At 43.5% G+C, this 19,950-nt stretch overlaps 2 protein-coding genes across 2 annotated transcripts in view; one reads left to right on the top strand and one right to left on the bottom strand.

The window, feature by feature from the left end:
* kdrl (kinase insert domain receptor like) overlaps positions 1-19,950 on the top strand; it is a 509,442-nt gene that overhangs the window by 413,092 nt on the left and 76,400 nt on the right. The gene's annotated exons all lie outside the window — the stretch shown is intronic.
* The window catches only part of lnx2b (ligand of numb-protein X 2b), a 71,021-nt gene that overhangs the window by 8,032 nt on the left and 43,039 nt on the right, over positions 1-19,950 (bottom strand). Inside the window, exons 3-7 of the mRNA XM_078211339.1 lie at positions 15,960-16,150; positions 9,600-9,796; positions 7,652-8,017; positions 5,416-5,571; positions 2,371-2,545 (exon numbers count right to left, since the gene is read on the bottom strand). Of these exons, the coding sequence (XP_078067465.1) occupies positions 2,371-2,545; positions 5,416-5,571; positions 7,652-8,017; positions 9,600-9,796; positions 15,960-16,150 (1,085 nt within the window). The remainder of the gene's footprint in view (positions 1-2,370; positions 2,546-5,415; positions 5,572-7,651; positions 8,018-9,599; positions 9,797-15,959; positions 16,151-19,950) is intronic.

Genomic DNA, 19,950 nt, shown 5'->3' with positions numbered 1-19,950 from the left:
CTCCACACAGACAGTTACCCGAGGCCAGAATTGAACCCGAGTCCCTGGCACTGTGAGGCAGCAGTGCTAACCACTGTGGCATCATGTCATGGGGAGCGAGTTCCAGACTCCCATTACCCTTTGGTTAAAAAAAGTTTTTTCTCAATCCCCCCTAGACTTCCTGCTTCTTACCTTAAATCTATGCCCCCTGGTCATTGATCCCTCCACCAAGGGGAAAAGATTCATTCCTGTCTATCTATACCCCTCATACTTTTATACATTCTCCACTGGAAGTGTGCAAGCTGCCAAATTGATAACATAGGAGTTTCACTTGTGCAGGGACCCTGATCAGAATCTTAATTCCATTGGGAAAATCCTGACTCCAAACAAAAAGAAAAAGATTGTTGCCACCAGCCTGGGCTTATCCTCGAAGTCCAGTTCCATAAGCTAGAGACCTGTCACATAAATAAATGAGTGTCACGGCAGATATTAATTGTAACAAGAGGACGGACGTTTTTTCATTTCTTCAATACAATTGGCCTTGAAAGTGGAAACTAGGCACTGTGACAAGCTGGACTACTCTCAGAATGCAAGCTTTCTGAAAATCAGAATTTATTACATCTTTCCTTCCTTTGCTACACAATTCCCTCAAGTCGCCTACACAGAAACCCGGACCGAAAATAATTCAAGGACTCACAAATGTAGGAAAGGAGATTTATAACTGCCTTGTGATATTGCGACAGCTTCAATTCATAGTAAAGTGACTATTTTTGACGAGTTCAAATCAGAAAATATGAAAGAAACCTTTCAATGACAACAACAATTTGTATTTTTAAAGCATTATTAACATCATAAAATGCTCCAAGATACTTCACAAGTGTGTTACAAAGCAAAATTTGTCATCGAGCTACAGGGCAGATGTTCAAAATCTTGGTGAAAGAGCTAAGCTTTAAGCTGTATCTTTAAAGGAGGAATGATGTAGAGAAGCAGAGGTTCAGGGCGAAACATAAAAAACAGGAACAGGGGTTGGCTATTCAGGCCTTCGAGCCTGCTCCACCATTCAGTATGATCAAGGCTGATCATCCAACTCAATAGCCTGAATTCAATGTTCAGTGCAGAAGGTTGTAGAGTATCGATGACAAAGATAAGGTGCTGTTCCTTGAGCTCAAATTGAGCATCACAGAACCCTGCAGCAGACCAAGGGTGAGGACTAAAATAAGCGGTGACAGAAGGCTTAGGGTCATGCTTGCCTTGTTCTGTTTTATTCACATGGGCGTCGCTGGCTGGCCAGCATTTATTGCCCATCCCTAGTTGCCCTTGGAGGGCAGTTGAGAGTCAACTACATTGCTGTGGCTCTGGAGTCACATGTAAGCCAGACCAGGTAAAGATGGCAGATTTCCTTCCCTAAAGGACATTGGTGAACCAGATGGGTTTTTCCGACAATCGACAATGATTTCGTGGTCTGCCTGGAGACAGTAATGTTCACGGTTCTATGCAGAGTTAACTGATTTAGTAAGGTGTAGGATAAAAAAGCTGGAATTGGCTTGCGTATCTACATATGGATGGTAAATTAAACTAGAGTCCACACTCCTAATAACTGTCCTGTGATTTTTAATGGAAGTGCAGCTATTTATACATTAGGTGAGCGCAGGCTCGAAGTCTACTGTGACACTCTGCAGTTAATGTTGACAATGACTGTTTCAAGTTTGCCCACAAAGAATGGCCATTTGCACATGGTACAGGAGAACAAACATCACTTGTGGAAAAGTATCTCAGCAAAGAGATAGGAAGGGATAAAAGGAAGAGACACTGAGGGATAAGAGGCATACAAGATGATCAGAGGATTAGGTAGGGTGGACAGTGAGAGCCTTTTTCCTCGGATGGTGATGGCTAGCACTAGGGGACATAGCTTTAAATTGAGGGGTGATATAGGACAGATGTCAGAGGTAGGTTCTTTACACAGAGAGTAGTAAGGGCGTGGAATGCCCTGCCTGCAACAGTAGTCGACTCGCCAACATTAAGGGCATTTAAATGATCATTGGATAAACATATGGATGATATTGGAATAGTGTAGGTTAGATGGGCTTTAGATTGGTTTCACAGGTCGGCGCAACATCGAGGGCCGAAGGGCCTGTACTGCGCTGTAATGTTCTATAACATTCTGCCTGGAGACAGTAATTAGGTAGTGAGTAAATGGAGCAGATGATGAACATATAAAGCCCTGGTTACACAACCAAAATCCTCCGGATGCTATGCGTAGCCATACATACCATCACCATTGTTGTATCCTGAAATCTTAAAATGTACCACAATGCTGCACCAGGTACACTGCAGTCTAGGTATATAATGTCATGTCAATGAATTGTAACCCAAAACTAAGTATACTCTTACCTTTTTTGATTCTGCCATCCCTGTAGAGGCAGCCCACAGGCTGGATGCTGGTCACATAGATTGGAACCTTGTATTTATTTTCACGACCGCCTGAAATAGTTATTCCCAGAGACTCACGAGGCTCCTTTCTCACTGGAACGGTCTTCTCCTGACACAATGAAGTCTGTGATAGATCCTTTGTGGAAATAGCAGTATTATTAAAAAGTTAAAACAGTAAAGCTACAAACTTTTAACTTATGTGGTTGGTTAGTTTAATGTTAAAAAATAATCTTTTGGTCCTATTTACACATCAAAACCATTGAAATATTATAGTCACATGCAGTTCCATTATGTTGTTGGGGATTTCTTTTAAAAAGAAACTAAGGAGTGATGAGAAATTATGGATGTCATCCAATAACGGCATGGCACGGTGGCACAGTGGTTAGCGCTGTTGCCTCACAGCGCCAGGGACCCAGTTTCAATTCCGGCCTCGGGTCACTGTCTGTGTGGCGTTTGCACAGTCTCCCCGTGTCTGCGTGGGTTTCCTCCAGGTGCTCCAGTTTCCTCCCACAGTCTAAAGATGTGTGGGTTAGGTTGATTGGCCATGCTAAATTGACCCTTAGAGTCAGGGGGATTGTTAAGGTGAATATGTGGGGTTACTGAAATAGGGCCTGGGTGGGATTGTGGTCGGTGGGCTGAAAGGCCTCCTTCTGCACTGTAGGGATATTATGAAACTTCATAATTCAACTGAAAGATCCTCCTTACAAATCCGGAATATAATTGGTCAAACCTCATTGGCTATCAGTTGTTTAGTTCTTTCACCATCCCTCAAATTAAAAGGGAGGAGGAAAACTTAAATGTATCGTTCCTATTTTCCACTGAAATGACCAGGATGTTACTTGCTCCCAGGCCTTAAGACCCGCCACAAACAACTGACCACCAGGCACAGGACTGGATGATGGACCTTGTTCCCAGTTTTCTCCACTTCCAGGCAGGGAAGTCATCACGTGACGAAAACAGAGACGTGAGCCTGCCTCCTTTCACCATGATCACTAGTAGTAGATCAAAGTGCATTGCGACACTAAGCCTCATGGAGGCTTTTAGAGCTAAACATAAAGCAGTGAATGGAACACAACTGGGGGAGCTTCTCGTGTTACAGTTAGGAGCAAACTTTCACTCACATAACAGACTAAAAACAAAATCCGAGAGCAGGCATGTTAATCCAGATGCACTCATTTTCCATTATTTCTCCATATGACATTGTCATAACGGAGACAGAACGGCTCAGGAGGAAATCATTTCGTCCTCAGGGTGTCATTAAAGAACAAAGCAACTCCATCACTGATTGTGAGCTGCCAGCTTTTTCAGTGCTCTGAAGTATTTTCTCACGACCAGGCCCAACTTGCCAGGTATTCAGAGCCAACAAGTAGATATACTTCTTACTGCATTGGTTTCAATCATCCTGGCGGGAAGATGAAATTGTGATTTGTATTTATTTTGCAATAATGGGAGTGGCTGAAAGGGACAGACTTAAATTCAGACTCACATCACCTTAACTCAAAATAGTTACAGTCATATCACCAGTAATCATCTTCCAAATTATCCTCCAGAATATGTGGGGCACAAAGTCTTGGTTCAAGCCACAGCTCCCTAACACCAATCTCCTTTTATCTAGCCTCAATTCAGCATCATACTCCAAAGTTGTTTACATTTAATGTAATGGGTGGCATGGTGGCACTGCTGCCTCATAGTGCCAGGGACCCAGGTTCGATTCTTGTCTTGGGTCACTGTCTGTTGTGGAGTCTGCACGTTCTCCCCGTGTCTCTGTGAGTTTCCTCCGGGGTGCTCCGGTTTCCTCCCACAGTCCAGGTTAGGTGGATTGGCAATACTAAATTGCCCCTCAGTGTCAGGGGGATTAGCTAGGGTAAATACATGGGGTTATGGGGATCGAGCCAGGTGGGATGGTGGTCGGTGCAGACTCGATGGGCCGAAAGGCCTCCTTCTGCACTGTAGGACTTTATGATCTATCTTCACTTTTCAGCTTAAGCATCAATAAAACTTGCACTCAAACACCACCCAATTGCCATTTTGACAAGGATAATGAAGGTTCTTTTTTCACAATTACACTATCGTTTTTATTTTTAAAATTAGACGAAGCCTGAGAAAATAATATATAGAAATCAGAATTAAATTACCACAATCTCAGCTAGTCCTCTTCAAATTGTAAAAAGAATCAGGGACTGATTTTTAGTCCAATAAGAATTTAAAGATCAGGCAATTTCTCCATAGTTTCCCACATTCTGAAAAGGACATTCTGATCCACTCCTGTCAAATTATATGCTTGTTTGCTAAGTTTTTAAAGTTCATTTATTAGTGTCACAAGTAGGCTTACATTAACACATTAACATTAGGGGTGGCACGATGGCACAGTGGTTAGCACTGCTACCTCACAGTGACAGGGCCTGGGTTCGATTCCTGGCTTGCGTCATGGTTTATGTGGAGTTTGCACGTTCTCCGTGTGCCTGCGTGGGTTTCCTCCGGGTGTTCCGGTTTCCTTCCACAGTCCAAAGATGTGCGGGTTAGGTGGATTGACCATCTTAAATTGCCCCTTAATGTCAGGGGACTTAGCTAGGGTAAATGGGGAAAGGGCCTGGGTGGGATTGTGGTCGGTGCAGACTCGATGGGCCGAATGGCCTCCTTCTGCACTGCAGGGATTCTATGATTCCACACCGCGATGAAGTTACTGTGAAATTCCTCTAGTCACCACACTCCAGCGCCTGTTCGGGTACACTGAGGAAGAATTTAGCATGGCCAATGCACCTAACCTGCATGTCTTTCAGACTGTGGGAGGAAACTAGAGCACCTGGTGGGAACCCACACAGACATGGGGAGAACATGCAAACTCTGCATAGACAGTGACCCAAGCCGAGATCGAACCCAGGTCCCTGGCACTGAGGCAGCAGTGCTAACCACTATGCTTTTCAACAATCAGTGGAGTGGGCACAAGACTCTGACAAAACCCATACAAATGGTAGTCATTCACCATCACAACATTACTGTACTCACCTTTTGGTAGTGAGAGCGCCGACGGCAATGATGCTGCAGTGATTTACTGCGATGACGTGGGGAGTTGCTGTTGCTGGATCCAGCCTCATCAATAATTTCCGAGCTTTGTTGTTCAGTGCACCTCTGGATCGCAAAGTTAACATTTCCCTCACTGGACTAAAAGAGATGAACAGCAATTGGTTCATTTATTTCACGTAGATTGATCCCTAATTTTTTTATTCTCGGACTCTCAAGTGGATATCCACTTGCAGCAAGATATCCACCTCAGTGATTCTTCCCTCCTCTCTGACAGGATAGTATCATTGAGAAGACCACGTCTGTTCAACTAATCAGGTTCATGCTGAGCATCTTGTACAGACACTGCTGGGTGGGATTTTCCAGCCGCGCTTGCCCAAAGACCGGAAAATCCCACCCGAGGTCAGCGGACTTTTGTATGGTCCTGTCCCACCCACTACGATTCCCGTGACGGGCGGGACAGGAAAATTCCACCCTGTTAAGTCAGCAAAATTCTGGCAGCCACAGAAATATGTTTCAACCATATTACAAGACCTGTTGCCTATTCTATTCAGAGCATAGCACTGATCACAAGCATTGCAGTTCAACCATCCAACGTTCACTCTCCAATCACTGTGGCACCCAATCGCTTCTGAAAACAACTCCAAGGGGACTGTTTTCACCTCCACTGATGGGAAAAATTCTGATGTAGTGGCACTCAGAATATAGGCAGGCCTATAAAATTGTTGACATTTCTAGGCCTATTGCTTTAAAGGATTGATGGGTTTATTTTGTTGTTTATTTTCTGACCTTATGGGAAAATGCACAGCAACTGTTCAGGATAACATGTGAAATCAAAATTTCACCCCAATGGGAACTACAAATCCAGATTCACACAGAAATAGGTGGAGTAGGCCATTCAGCCCTTCGAGCTTGCACCACCATTCAACATGATCATGGCTGATCATGCACTTTCAGTATCCCACTCCCGCTTTCTCACCATACCCCTTGATCCCTTTAGCCACAAGGGCCATGTCCACCTCCCTCTTGGAACATATCTTATGAACTGGCCCCAACAGTTTTCTGTAGTAGAGAATGCCACAGGTTCACAACTCTCTGAGTGAAGAAGTTCTTCCTCATCTCAGTGCTGACTGGCTTATCCCTTATTCTTAGACTGTGACTCCTAGTTCTGCACTTCCTCAACATTCATTCTTCTTGAATCTAACCTGTGTAGTCCCATCAGGATTTTATATCTTTCTACGAGATTCCCTCTCATTCTTCTAAATTCCAGCGAGTACAAGCCCAGTCCATCCAGTCTCTCTTCATATGTCAGTCCTGCCATTCCAGGAATCAGTCTGGTGAACGTTTGCTGGATTCCCTCAATAGCAAGAGTGTCCTTCCTCAGACTAGGAGACCAAAACATTCAAATCACACCACTCAGTAGTGTTTTCGAATACTCCCGGAAGTGACTTTTGAGCATGGGGCTCCTTCAGAATAAACTGCGAGCAAAAGAGTTAACTCAAAACATCCAATTGGTTTAGTGGAACTTGAGGGGGGAAATGAGTCAATTAGGAACAACATGAATTAGCTGGAACATTTCACCCAGAAAATTATAAAGTCACACCCTGATAAGTTATCAGTGTAAACTATTAAGTTTCACAAGACAGAAAGGCGGCCAGGATAGACTGGGGAGGGAGGGGACAGAGAAATGGAAGAGTGGCAGAAATGATGGGGGAGGGAGGGAGGAAGGTTTAAGAGAGGAGAGAGGAAAAGTGAGTAGGGCTGAGAAAACATCAGGAAATATGGCATGAAAGGGCGGCACGGGGGCACAGTGGTTAGCACTGCTCCCTCACGGCGCCAGGAGCCGGGTTCAATTCCTGGCCTCGGGTCAGTGTGTGTGTGGAGTTTGCATGTTCTACCTGTGGGTTTCCTCCGGGTGCTCCGCTTTCCTCCCACAGTCCAAAGCTGTATAGGTTAGGTGGATTGGCCGTGCTAAATTGCCCCTTGGTGTCAAGCGGATTAGCAGGGTAAACACGTGGGGTTACGGGGATTGGGCCTGGGTGGGAATGTTGTCAGTGCAGAAACAATATGCCGGATGGCCTCCTTCTGTCCTGTAGGGATTGTATGATGAGTAACTGAAGTTAATCTTTGTAAAAAAGCGATGAACTTGTTTGAACTTAAATGATCTATTCCTAAAAACTCGAATGCTCTGGACCCAGGTGCTCTGGAACCCTGTTTTTACCTGTATTATCTGGGCTGCAATTTCAGGCGTTCCATTTTTGAGGTCCTGCTGATTAATCATAAGCACTTTATCATTATTCCGCAGCTTTCCATCCCGAGCAGCCAAGCCACCTGCCAGGAGATCCAGAATAAACACCCCAGGCTCTTCCGGCTTCCGAATGAGCTTAATGCCGAGTGGCTCGCCTCTGTCCCTCTTATGCAAAGTTACATTCAGAGTCTGCTTGTGGCTGCTGCTCCTCTCCTGTGAAGATCCCCGAATGGCAAAGCCTCTCTCCTGCAGCACCGTGAGCCGTGATACAGAGCAGGGCCTCCGCAGTACACTAATGGCAAAGCTGTGTAGCACACTGGTGATATTGACACCATTCACCTGGGAAGAACAGAATAGGATAAGACACAAACAAAATACCGCAGATGCTGCAAATCTGAAATCAAAAATGTTGGAAAAACTCAGCAGGTCTGGCAGCATCTGTGGAGAGACAGAAGAACCCGATTTTGTACATTCAGTTTATCAAAGAGCTAGTACGTTTTTTAAAAATTCATTCATGGGATGTGGGCATCGCTGGCTGGGCCAGCATTTATTGCCCATCCCTGAGGGTATTTAAGAGTCAACCCTATTGCTGTGGCTCTGGAGTCACATGCAGGCCAGACCAGATAAGGATGGCAGGTTTCTTTCCTTAAAGGACATTGGTGAACCAGATAGGTTTTTATGACATAATTTCATGGTCCTCAGTAGACTTTTAATTCCAGATTTTTATTGAATTCGAATTTCAACATCTGCCATGGTGAGATTCGAACCAGGGTCTCCAGAGCATTACCCTGGGTCTCTGGATTACTAGTCTATCGACAATACCACTGCGCTACTGCCCCCTGATATGTGCCTGTAACAGAAGGTGGGTGGCTGAACCCCATAATAGTAGCGATTTTAGATCCCAAACACTATCTACGTCACCCTGTCGGCCCAAACAAAGTGGAGTGGCAGCTGGCCAGGAGCGGAATTATGGGTGGCAGAACAACCAGCTGGGGCTGAGCTATGGGTCGCTGCCACTCAGCAAGTCACAGGAGGGAGTTCCAGGAGAGTCACATGTTTAGGAAGAGGAAGGGAAGCTAAGCAGGGGACAGTTAAAGCTTTCCTCATTAGACCTGGAGGACCACTCTTGCTGGTACATTAATCATGGAATCATAGATGTACAGTACAGAAGAAGGCCATTCAGCCCATCGAGTCTGTACCACCACAATCCCACCCAGGCCCTATTCCCATAACCCCACACATTTACCTTACTAATCCCCCTGACACTAGGGTCAACTTAGCATGGCCAATCAATCTAACCCACACATCTTTGGACTGTAGGAGGAAACCGGAGCACCTGGAGGAAACCAATGCAGACACGGGGAGAAAGTGCAAATTCTATGCAGACAGTGACCCAAGGCCAGAATTGAACCTGGGTCCCTGGCACTGTGAGGCAGCAGTGCTAACCACTGTGCCACCGTGCCATCCATCCTGGTCTCATTAATAACATAGTCTATACAAAACAGCCGATGGCATCGGTTCAAACTGTATTGAAAGTGAAAGGACCAATACAGGAGATGTTTGTGTCCTGAGTTTTGGCGGAAGGCTTATTAGGGCAGATTGAGCATTTGATATAAAAGGCCACAAAGTAGGAAGCCCAGCCTTTTTGGACCCATTCCATGCAGGACTTTCACAGCAATCAGAAAGGAAAGATTCCATTAATCTGTGGTGTCCTTGAACTGCATTCCCAACAGTGAAGCTTCCCTTCACTTCCCTGAATGGCTAGTGATTCTTTTGAAAATGCTTCACACTTTAAAACCCAACATTGCACAAACAACCAGCCTCAGCCAATAAGTAAAAAGAGCAATACCTTCGACTTAACAGGTTAGATTGTACATTGTATTAGATTCAGAAGCTGCACTACCGGTGGCAAGCCAGTTACCTCTGTTATATGGTCTCCAGGTGCAAGTTTTCCATTTCTAGCGACAATGCTGTCACGAAGAATCTCCTGAATCACAATGTTACACAGCGGTGTATCTTTACCCCCAACTATGTGAATTCCCAGCTCTTCCTGAGGGTCCGCGCGATGTATTTCCACAACAGTTGTTTCTGCTAAGAGGCTGGACAGGCGAGGCAAGTCTGCAACAAAAAGAAAATCGCTTCAGCTTCATTCACGAGGAACAAATGATCACAGAGCCAGAATTAATCACAGCTTAAACTGGTCTGTTGTTTCCAACATTATTTTCGGGACAGGTTATAGGGTGGGACAGGGATTGTGAATGATATCTATTCCAGAAATGAAAACAATTAGCACAGGCATATGGCACCTTTCACATCCTCAGGTGGCCCAGAGTAATTAGTCCAATTAGAATCATAGAGTAGAATCATAGCATCCCTAACAGTGCAGAAGGAGGCCATTCAGCCCATCGAGCCTGCACCGACAACAATCCTACCCAAATCTTATTCCTTTAACCCCACATATTTACCCTGCTAGGCCCCCTGACACTAAGGGGCAATTTAGCATGGCCAATCAACCTAACCCATACATCTTTGGATTGTGGGAGGAAAGTGGAGCACCTGGAGGAAACCCAAGCAGACATGGGGGGAATGAGGTCAGCTTCTGTTCCAGTCTCTCAATTTGGCACTGTTTATTTCTGGAAGTTTTAAAGTTTATTTATTAGTGCCACAAGTAGTCTCACATTAACACTGCAATGATGTTACCGTGAAAATCCCCTAGTCGTTACATTAGATACATTAGCACAGCCAATGTATCTAACCAGCACGTCTTTCAGACTGTGGGAGGAAACCAGAACACCGGAGGAAACCCACACAGACACAGGGAAAACGTGCAAACTCTGCACAGACAGTCACCCAAGCCAGGAATTGAACCCGGGTCCCTGGCGCTGTGAGGCATTGCTAACCACTGCGCCACCCAATATATTATTTGAATATTGTAGGTCTAATCCTTTGACAAAAGCAGAAAATGCTGCTCAAAGTGTTGCGTGCTTTCAGCATTTTCTTTTTTTGTTTCTGATATCCAAAAAGTGGCAGCACTTGATGTTATGGTAGAATTGCCAACAGCATGAAGAAAATACCTTTGAACATTTCTTTAAAAGTTGCCATGAATGTATTGCCCATACACATAGAATGGACTCTCATCAGTCGCAGCGTACAGCATAATGGAGAAACAGTAGATAGTATACACGTTCCCATTCAAGGCTGCATGGGAATCCAGGTAAGTGGTGGAAAGCTTTCATAAGGCCTTGCAGATGATCTGATACCGCACTTCCACTGGCCTCCACTTTGGATTTCCCCCAAGCCTGACTTAACATTGAATTAAGTTTGTAGGAACTAGAGGTTCATAGAACTATAGAATCCTACAGAGCAGAAGGAGGCCATCCGGCCCATCGTGTCTGCACCGACCACAGTCCCACCCAGGCTCTATCCCCATAACCCCATGCATTTACCCCAGCTAGTCCCCCTGAAACTGAGGGACAATTGAGCAAGGCCAATCCACCTAACCCGCACATCTTTGGCACTGTGGGAGGAAACCGGAGCACCCGGAGGAAACCCAGGGAGAATGTGCAAACTGCACACAGACAGTGACCCAAGCCGGGAATCAAACACGGGTCCCTGGCGCTGTGAGGCAGCAGTGCTAACCGCTGTGCCACATAGAGCAGAACTACTGACTACTGAAGGGTCCCACTGCAGTGGGGATTTTTTTCTTGGTACAGTCAAGATCAAAAGGATATCATTGCTTCGAAATTGAATTTTCCAACACCTAGGCCGGAATTTTCTGACCGTTCACGCCAGTGGGATTTATCCATCCTACTGCAGTGAACAGAGATTTGGCTTGCCACCTAATTCTCCAACTTCACTGCAGCAGCAGTGTGGTGTGAACGGGCGGTAACATCGTGCCCCTAGTATTGTTCCCAGATTGAGTAGATGTGTGGATTGCGTCGATTAGCCATGCTAAATTGCTCCTTAGAGCTAGGGGGATTAGCAGAATAAATACGTGTTGTTGCGGGGATAGGACCTGGGTGGAATTGTTGTCAGTGCAAGGTTGATGGGCCGAATGGCCTCCTTCTGCACCATAGGGATTCTATAATACTGTCCTATGATATCAGTTAATATTGAGGCTCACTTTAAAATTTACATTCTTCTTCAGGCTCTTTAATCAAAACACATTGCAATCTATAGATTGGGGGGGGAGGGGGGAGGGGGGAAAAGAGAGAGAGAGAGAGAGAGAGAGAGGAGAGAAGAGGAGGAGGAGCAGAATGACTCCCTGAAGACCATGGGATAATCTCATTCTAAAAGCATCCAAATCTTGTGACTCCAATTTTCACACATTATGGGTTTGCCACACATATGCTAAATCACTAGTGTTTGCCTTTCACAGGCGTTTCCCTCCCAGTCTGTTTGAATTAACTAAACCTCCATTAGGGTCATCCTGCAGCAAGCAAACACCTAAGAATGAGTTGCTTTGTGTAAGTTGGGTGCCTTATATTTTCAGCACTGCTAAAAGCAACAGTTTTAACCCACGTCACGTCCCATGAAACTGTACAGAAATGTCGATCCATCTGTCTAGAAAGTTTCAAATATTTGTAAATGTTAACACTTGCACTTTGCAATCTGTGCGTGCTATTGAAATAAAGATTAGTCTATTTATTAGCGTCACAAGTAGGCAAACATTAACACTGCAATGAAGTTACTGTCGTCACACTCTGGCGCCTGTTTGGGTACACTGAGGAAGAATTTAGTATGGCCAATGCACCTAACCAGCACATCTTTCATATTGTGGGATGAAACTGGAAAACCCGGAGGAAACCCATGCAGATACGGGGAGAACGTGCAAACTCCGCACAGACCCAAGCAGGGAATCGAACCTGGGTCCCTGGCGCTGTGAGGCAGCAGTGCTAGCCACTGTGCCACCTTGCTGCCCCGTAAAGTATTTAAAATACTGTACTTAAAATGCGAAAGTGAAAAGGTTATTAAAGCTCAAGCTCATTAAATTCTTGCATTTTTCTTTAGATTTTTCATTCAGGTTTGAAAAACATGTAATCGGGTATGGAAAACCCTGCTTTCACCCAGCAATTAAAATTAAAATGATCCCAAGTGTTCACGTGATGAAGATGGACTAAAATACATATGAACAAGTGTGCACAAATGCTATTTCTTATGTTGATTAGATTGTGTGCATTGTAAATTCTGATACTTCTTTTAAAATCTTATTAATTTTGGGCCAAACAATATTGACAGTAGGAAAGGAATATTACGCCACCTCATGCCAAATAGAACTCATTTTTAAGTGTGTATAGCTCTGTTAGATGAACAGTAAAAGAATACCTAATTGGAAGCAGTTTTATGCTGAGCGCCCATACCCGCAAGGAACCAATTATAAAATGATCCAATGTCACATAGGACCCATACATCAATAGGAAAGTCCATATCATATTGCATTGAAGGTGAGCCTATGGTCTGGATATATATAGTTTAGCTCAGTTGGCTGGACAGCTGGTCAGTGATGCAGAGTGATGCCAACAGCATGGGTTCAATTCCCATAGAAGCTGAAGTTATTCAAAAAGGCCCAACTTCTCAATCTTGCCCCTCGCTGAAGGTGTGGTGATACTCTGGTTAAAATCACCACCTGATTATGGTCATTTGGGACTATGGTGACTACCTTTTAATATATTATAATCTTATATTTTTTATTCATTCATAGGGCATTGGCATTGTTGGCTTGGCCAGCATTTTTATTGTACAACCTTAAAGTGGTGGTGAACTGCCTTCTTGAACTGCTACAGCTCATGTGGTATAGCTACACCCACAATGCCATTGGGAGGGAGTTCCAGAAATTTTACCTAGGGACAATGAAGGAATGGCAATATAGTTCCAAGTCAAGGTGGTGAGTGGCTTGGAGAGGAACGCCCACCCAACCAAATAATTCATAAACTGGTGTGCACTCTTCAGTTTGAAACTGACATTTTAAAAAACTATTTGGGTGCCCCTATGCATCTGCTGTCCTTGTCCTTCTAGGTGGTAGAGGTCGAGGGTTTGGAAAGTTCCTGTCTAAGGAGCTTTGGTGAATTGCTACACTGCATCTTGTAGATAGTACACACAGATGTCACTGTGTCAGTGGTGGAGAGAGTGGATGTTCATGGTCGTGGATGGGGTGCCAATCAAGCAGATTGCTTTCTCCTGGATGCCATTGTGTTTCTTGAATGTTGTTGAAGCTGCATTCATCCAGGTGAGTGGAGAGTATTTCATTGCACTCCTGACCTGTGCCTTCTAGATGGTAGACAGGCTTTGGGAAGTCAGGAGGCGAGTTAGTCACTGCAGAATTCCTAGCCTCCAACTGGTTCTTGGAGCCACAGGGTTTCAGCTGTCAAGGACTCCAAAACCAGTAATAATCCATTGGCCTTGCTGACACTCGAACTTAGTTATTTATAGTAACTAGAAACGATAGTAGGGGCTGCATAACATAAAACATAATGGTGGACATGTTTGGTTGGAAAGTTGTTGAATGCCTGATTTCTGTACAAATTTACACAGCCACAGAATATTATGGCATATACTGCTCCCAACTCTCTCACAGCAATAGCAGTGAACAGTTAAGAGAGTATAATGAATAGTTGAGGACTAAGGGATACTGTGGATAGTTAGTATTTGGGGAACTTCCAGTGGTTTAATATGTGGTGAGCAGTGGGAGAAAAGGGAGAAGGGCGAGGAGGAAAGGAAAAGGGAGGAAAGAGGGGAAGATTGCAAGTGGACGGAAGAAGGGTTAGAGATAGAATAGGGCCAGAGGATAGGCTGATTGTTGCAGCAAATTATGTTCCTGTCACCTGAACTTATTTCTAAGTTGCTTATCATTTCATTAATTTATTAATTATTTCTTGAATGACTAGCTATTTAAATAATTGACTTCTCTGGTCCACATGTTACTGAACCGGTCAATAATCTAATTAATAAAATAGCTAGTCCACTCCTCCTGAAGCCCAATTTCTATTTTGCGCCCAACCATTTATTTAATTTTCCAACCACCTGCCCCCACTCGGCCACCATTTATTTGTCAATTTTATTCATTTAATAGCTTGTCTGCACGACTTGAAGCCAACATAATTGAGTTCATTCTGGAGATGTCAATACAAAGTTGGAGAGGTGGGGAGGGAAGAGAGGTAGTGAAGGACACTAAAAACTGGTTCTACAAATTATATAAAAATAATTAGGGCAGCACGGTGGCACAGTGGTTAGCACTGCTGCCTCACAGCTCCAGGGACCTGGGTTCAATTCCCAGTTTAGGTCACTGTCTGTGAAGAGTTTGTACATTCTCCCCCTATCTGCGTGGGTTTCCTCCGGGTGCTCTGGATTCTTCCCACAGTGCAAAGATGTGTGGGTTAGGTTGATTGCCTATGCTAAATTGCCCATGGTGTCCCAGGATGTGTAGGTTAGAGGAATTAGCGGAGTAAATGTGTGGGGATGTGGGGAAAGGGCCTGGGGTGGGATTGTGGTCAGTGCAGACTCGATGGGCCGAATGGCCTCCTTCTGCATGTAGGGATTCTATGATTTAGATGCATAACGGGCGGCACGGTAGCACAGGGGTTAGCACTGCTGCCTCACGGCACCAGGGACCCGTGTTCAATTCCCGGTTCGCATTATTCTGTGCAGAGTCTGCACATTCTCCCCATGTCTGCGTGAGTTTCCTTCGAGTGCTCCGGTTTCCACCCACATTCTGAAAGACTTGCTGGTCAGGTGCATTGACCCAAACAAGCGCCCGAGTGTGGCAATTAGGGAAATTTCACAGTAACTTCATTGCAGTGTTAATATAAGTCTTACTTTTGACTAATAAATAAACTTTACTTTAATATGACAATGATCCAATTGATGTCACTAATTACAGCAGTGAAATTCATAGACATTATTAAAATGCATTGATCAGATTAGGCCTTTCAAATTGCTCCATATGTGTCACATTTTTGTTTAATAATTTTAGTTCAATTTCAAACAGTCCTTGCCATATTTAACATCATGAGCTGCTATTTTAGATTTGATGGGTGGTTTTCCAGTTTGGACTGAATTTAATTGATAAACTTTCCATCTGGCAGCTCAGGACATGACAAGCAGAAACTGAACTCAAGAGGCGTGTAACCCAGGAATTAAATATTGATTTAAAAAATGCTGAACACCAAGAGAAATGGGCCTCCACTGCATGTCAGTCAGCGAGGTACAATTTTGTTTAAACTAGAACATAGCTTTCTGCAAGGGCGGCTGTTACCAATTTTATGCAGAGCAGGCAGATTATTACCATCTTCTTCACGATCTTCTTCAAAGGCAGGGTTAACAAGTCCAGGCTCAGCTGTGCGAAGTGAAACGACTGCTGCAGCCGAACCTTCCGCAGTTATTGTTGCATCATTTGGTGCACTGTCTTGGTTTGTCTTCAAACTAGACTGTGTCTGGTTTTCAATTTTCACTCGGCATTTTGTCAGACCAGGGCATCTAAGAAAAATCAAAAGACCATCACTGCGTTAAACAAAATAATTTGTGATCAGGACACAAGACTGCTACAATCCACATAAACCGCAGAGGCGATGGCCCAGTGGTATTATTGCTAGACTATTAATCTCAGCTAATGTTCTGGGGACCCGGGTTCGAATCCCACCACAGCAGATGGAATTTGAATTCAATTAAAGAAAATCTGGAATTAAGAATCTACGGATGAATGTGAAACCATTGTCGATTGTCGGAAAAACCCATCTGGGTTCACTAATGTCCTTTAGGGAAGGAAATCTGCCATCTTTATCTGGTCTGGCTTACATGTGACTCCAGAGCCACACCAACATGATTGACTCTCAACTACACCTGGTAACTGGGGATGGGCAATAAATGCTGACCAGCCAGTGATGCCCATGTCCCACAAATGAATATATTAAAACAAACTTTTCTTCTCATGCAAGACCTGAAAGTCAAATTCGCCTGCTCTTGAAACACTACTGTAGTTTTCAAAAGATTTTTTTCCCCCTGTGGGAGCACCTGCTAGTTCCATCACATACCCAGGGACCCACTTTTGGAAAAAACCAACACATTCCAGGGATGATTTGTGAATACTGACACACTTAGGGCACTCCACTGAATCTCATTCCCCATGGCGCCCCTCGCTCACCCCCGCTGACTTCCAAAGATCTGCACAGAAATCCAAAAAACAGCAGCATTTTCATTGCTAAAAAATGTGCAGTAATATCAAATATGATCAAAATACATTATGCACAATGTTTGGGAGACTGTGCTGTCAGAATGCCCAGCACCAGTTAAACAGAAGTAAGATGATCTCTCAAATCCCATTTTCAAAACCTTTTGCATTTATGTGGTTCCTTCATATCTTCAGGGTGTCAAAGTGTTCACAGTCAATGGATTATGTCTTTTTTTTTCAGGCAAACATCATTGCCAATTTATGCTCAAAGTCCAAAAAAAATCAATGGGATAATGACTTTTAACACTGGTTGAAAGCTAAATATTAGACATCAAGAAAACTCCCATGCTCTTTGGTTCGTGCCATGGGATCTAATGTTCCCTGTACTCTTTGTTGTGTGTAACTCATTTATTACACAGGAAGGGACATTCAAGGCTGCTGTGCATCCACATACACATGCATCTTGGAGGGAGGGTTGGTTGTGCATGGTCTGTTTATTGCACTGCAAGGTATGTTCCAGATTGCTGCTAACATCTGCACAGCTTCCAAGGAGACACTGATGGGAAATAAACAGGCAAAGCCTCAAATCAACACTTCATCCAAAAGATCCCACATATCCAACAATGAAGCACTCCCTCAGTGCTCCACTGATCATGTAGTCAAGCTCATCACCTCCTGACTTTTAAACCAACTCGTCACTTTCCAATACTTACAGCAAAGTGACACGGTGAAAGACAGAAAAATGCTGAATGTAAAATTACTCATTGACTCCATTAATCTCAGTCCTTAGAGACACTGCCCAATTCCATTTGATATCCTGGTGTAAACTGCTAACCACAGATAAATTTGTTCAAAAATAACAAACACAGGCCCACACCCTCCCTCCCTTAACGCAAAATTGGATTGGTATTTTCCCTAAATAGCATTCACTAATATAAAAACAAAATCAGTTGGAGAATTAATAAAAAGTGATGGTAAGCTGATTAAGGATTAACGAGAGTTGCTTTATAATTTGGCAGACTCTCTCCAGTGAATTTCTCAGTTAGTCACAAGGTTCAAATCAATATGCAACAATACGTGCCTTTTGAAAATGGAAAGTGGTGTTAACATTAATCTACCCACGAATAAAATTAGGGAATCAATATCTGTGCTGTACAATACACAGCAGATCAACTCTAGTAGATTCTTCCAAGTTTGAGGAAGTTTAAAAGGCTCTTTTGCTATTAGTTGAGCCCTCCCCCAATTGTAATTGTCTGATCCACATTGGCACCTGATCAAACAATACCTTGATTTTAAAATTTGTTCCTCGTTTACAAATCAGCCCTCATCCTGCTCTGTCCCCGTTATCTCCTCTAGCACTCATTTAGAGTGTTGAGTATCCCTAATTTTAATCATTCTAATATCAGTGGCCATCCTTCAACTGGTGGGGCCTGAAACTATCTCCGTAAACATCTCCAACTCTTTCTTCCTTTAAGACTCCTTAAAAGTTACCTTTGATCAATCTTTTGGCCGTAAAGGCAGATAGCAAGAGATATTTTAAAAAGTTTAAAAAAGCGTTAACAAAGTGAGCCTTGATCCTACAGAAAGTGAGTCTGGGGAATTAATAATGGTAAATAAGGAGAATGCAGATGAACTGAACATTTTGCATTAGTCTTCAGTTTCGAGGATACAAGTAACACTCCAGAAATAGCTGTTAATCAGGAAATGGAAGGGAAGGAGGAATTCAAGAAAATTACAATCACTCAAAGTGGTGCTGAGCAAATTGTTGGAGCTACAGGCTGACAAGGCCTCAGGCCCTGATGAACTTCATCCTGGGGTCTTAAAAGAAGTGGTGAGTGAGATAGTTCCTGCATTGATGTTAATTTTCCAAAATTCCCTAGGTTAAGGAAGGTTCCATTAGATTGAAAAATAGAGAATGTAATTCCTTTATTTAATAAAGGGAGGGAGATAGAAAGCAGAAAACTACAGGCCAGTTAGCTTAACAACTGCCATAGGGAAAACGTTAGAAGCTATTGTTAAAGATGTTATAGCAGGGCACTTGAATCAACATGGTTTTGTGAAAGGGAAATAATATTCAACCAACGTACTGGAGTTTTTTGAAGTAACAATTGCTGTGGATAAAAGGGGAAACGATGGATGTACTCTACCGATTTCCAGAAGGCAGCTGATAAGGTGCCACATCAAAGATTATTACAGAAAATAAAATCTCATTGTGTAGGGGGCAAATATTGAAATGGATAGGAGATTGGCTAGCTAACAGGAAATAGAGAGTAGACATAAATGGGTCATTTTCTGGTTGACAGATGACAAGCGGTGTGCCACAAGGATCAGTTTATATAAATCACCTGGATGAAAAGACCGATGAAGAGTTGCTAAAATTTGCTGATGATACAAAGATAGGTAGGCAATGAAGTTGTGAAGATGCAAGGAGGTGACAAAGGGATATAGAAAGGATAAGTGAGTGGGTAAAGGTCTGCTAAATAGAGTATAATGTGGGAAAATATGAAACTGTCCATTTTGGCAGGAAGATTGAAAAGGAAGCATAGTATCTAAATGATGAAAGAATGCAGAGCTCTGAAATGCAGAGGGATCTGGATATCCTAGTGTATGGATCACAAAAGATTAATATGCAGTTAAGGAAAATTATTTAAAAAGCTAATAGAATGTTATAATTTGTGAGGGTAATTGAATACAAAAGTAGAGAGTTATGCTTCAGTTATAAAGGGCATTGGTGAAACCACATCTGGAGTGACGTGTACAGTATTGATCTCTTTATTTAAAGATGGGTGTAAATGCATTGAAAACAGTTCACCGAATGGTTTACTAGACTAATACCTGGAATAGGAGGATTATCTTATGAGGGAAGGATGGACAGACTAGGTCTGTATCCACTGGAGTTTAAAAGAGCAAGAGGCGACTTGATTGAAACATGCAATATCCTGAGAGATCTCGACAGGGCGGATATGGAAAAGAAGTTTCTTCTTGTGGGAGAACTTAGACTAGGAATCACTGTTTAAAAATAAGGGGTTGCCCATTTAAGGTGAAGGGGAGAATTTTTTTCTCTGAAGGTAGTGAGTCTCTGGAACTCACTTCCTCAAAAGGCGGTGGA

This window comes from Mustelus asterias, chromosome 4 (genome assembly GCF_964213995.1).
Source record: "Mustelus asterias chromosome 4, sMusAst1.hap1.1, whole genome shotgun sequence".
In the NCBI taxonomy this organism is placed as follows: domain Eukaryota; kingdom Metazoa; phylum Chordata; class Chondrichthyes; order Carcharhiniformes; family Triakidae; genus Mustelus; species Mustelus asterias.
The sequence above is the reverse complement of the archived record's forward strand: the minus strand, read 5'-3'. Positions and strand labels throughout refer to the sequence as shown.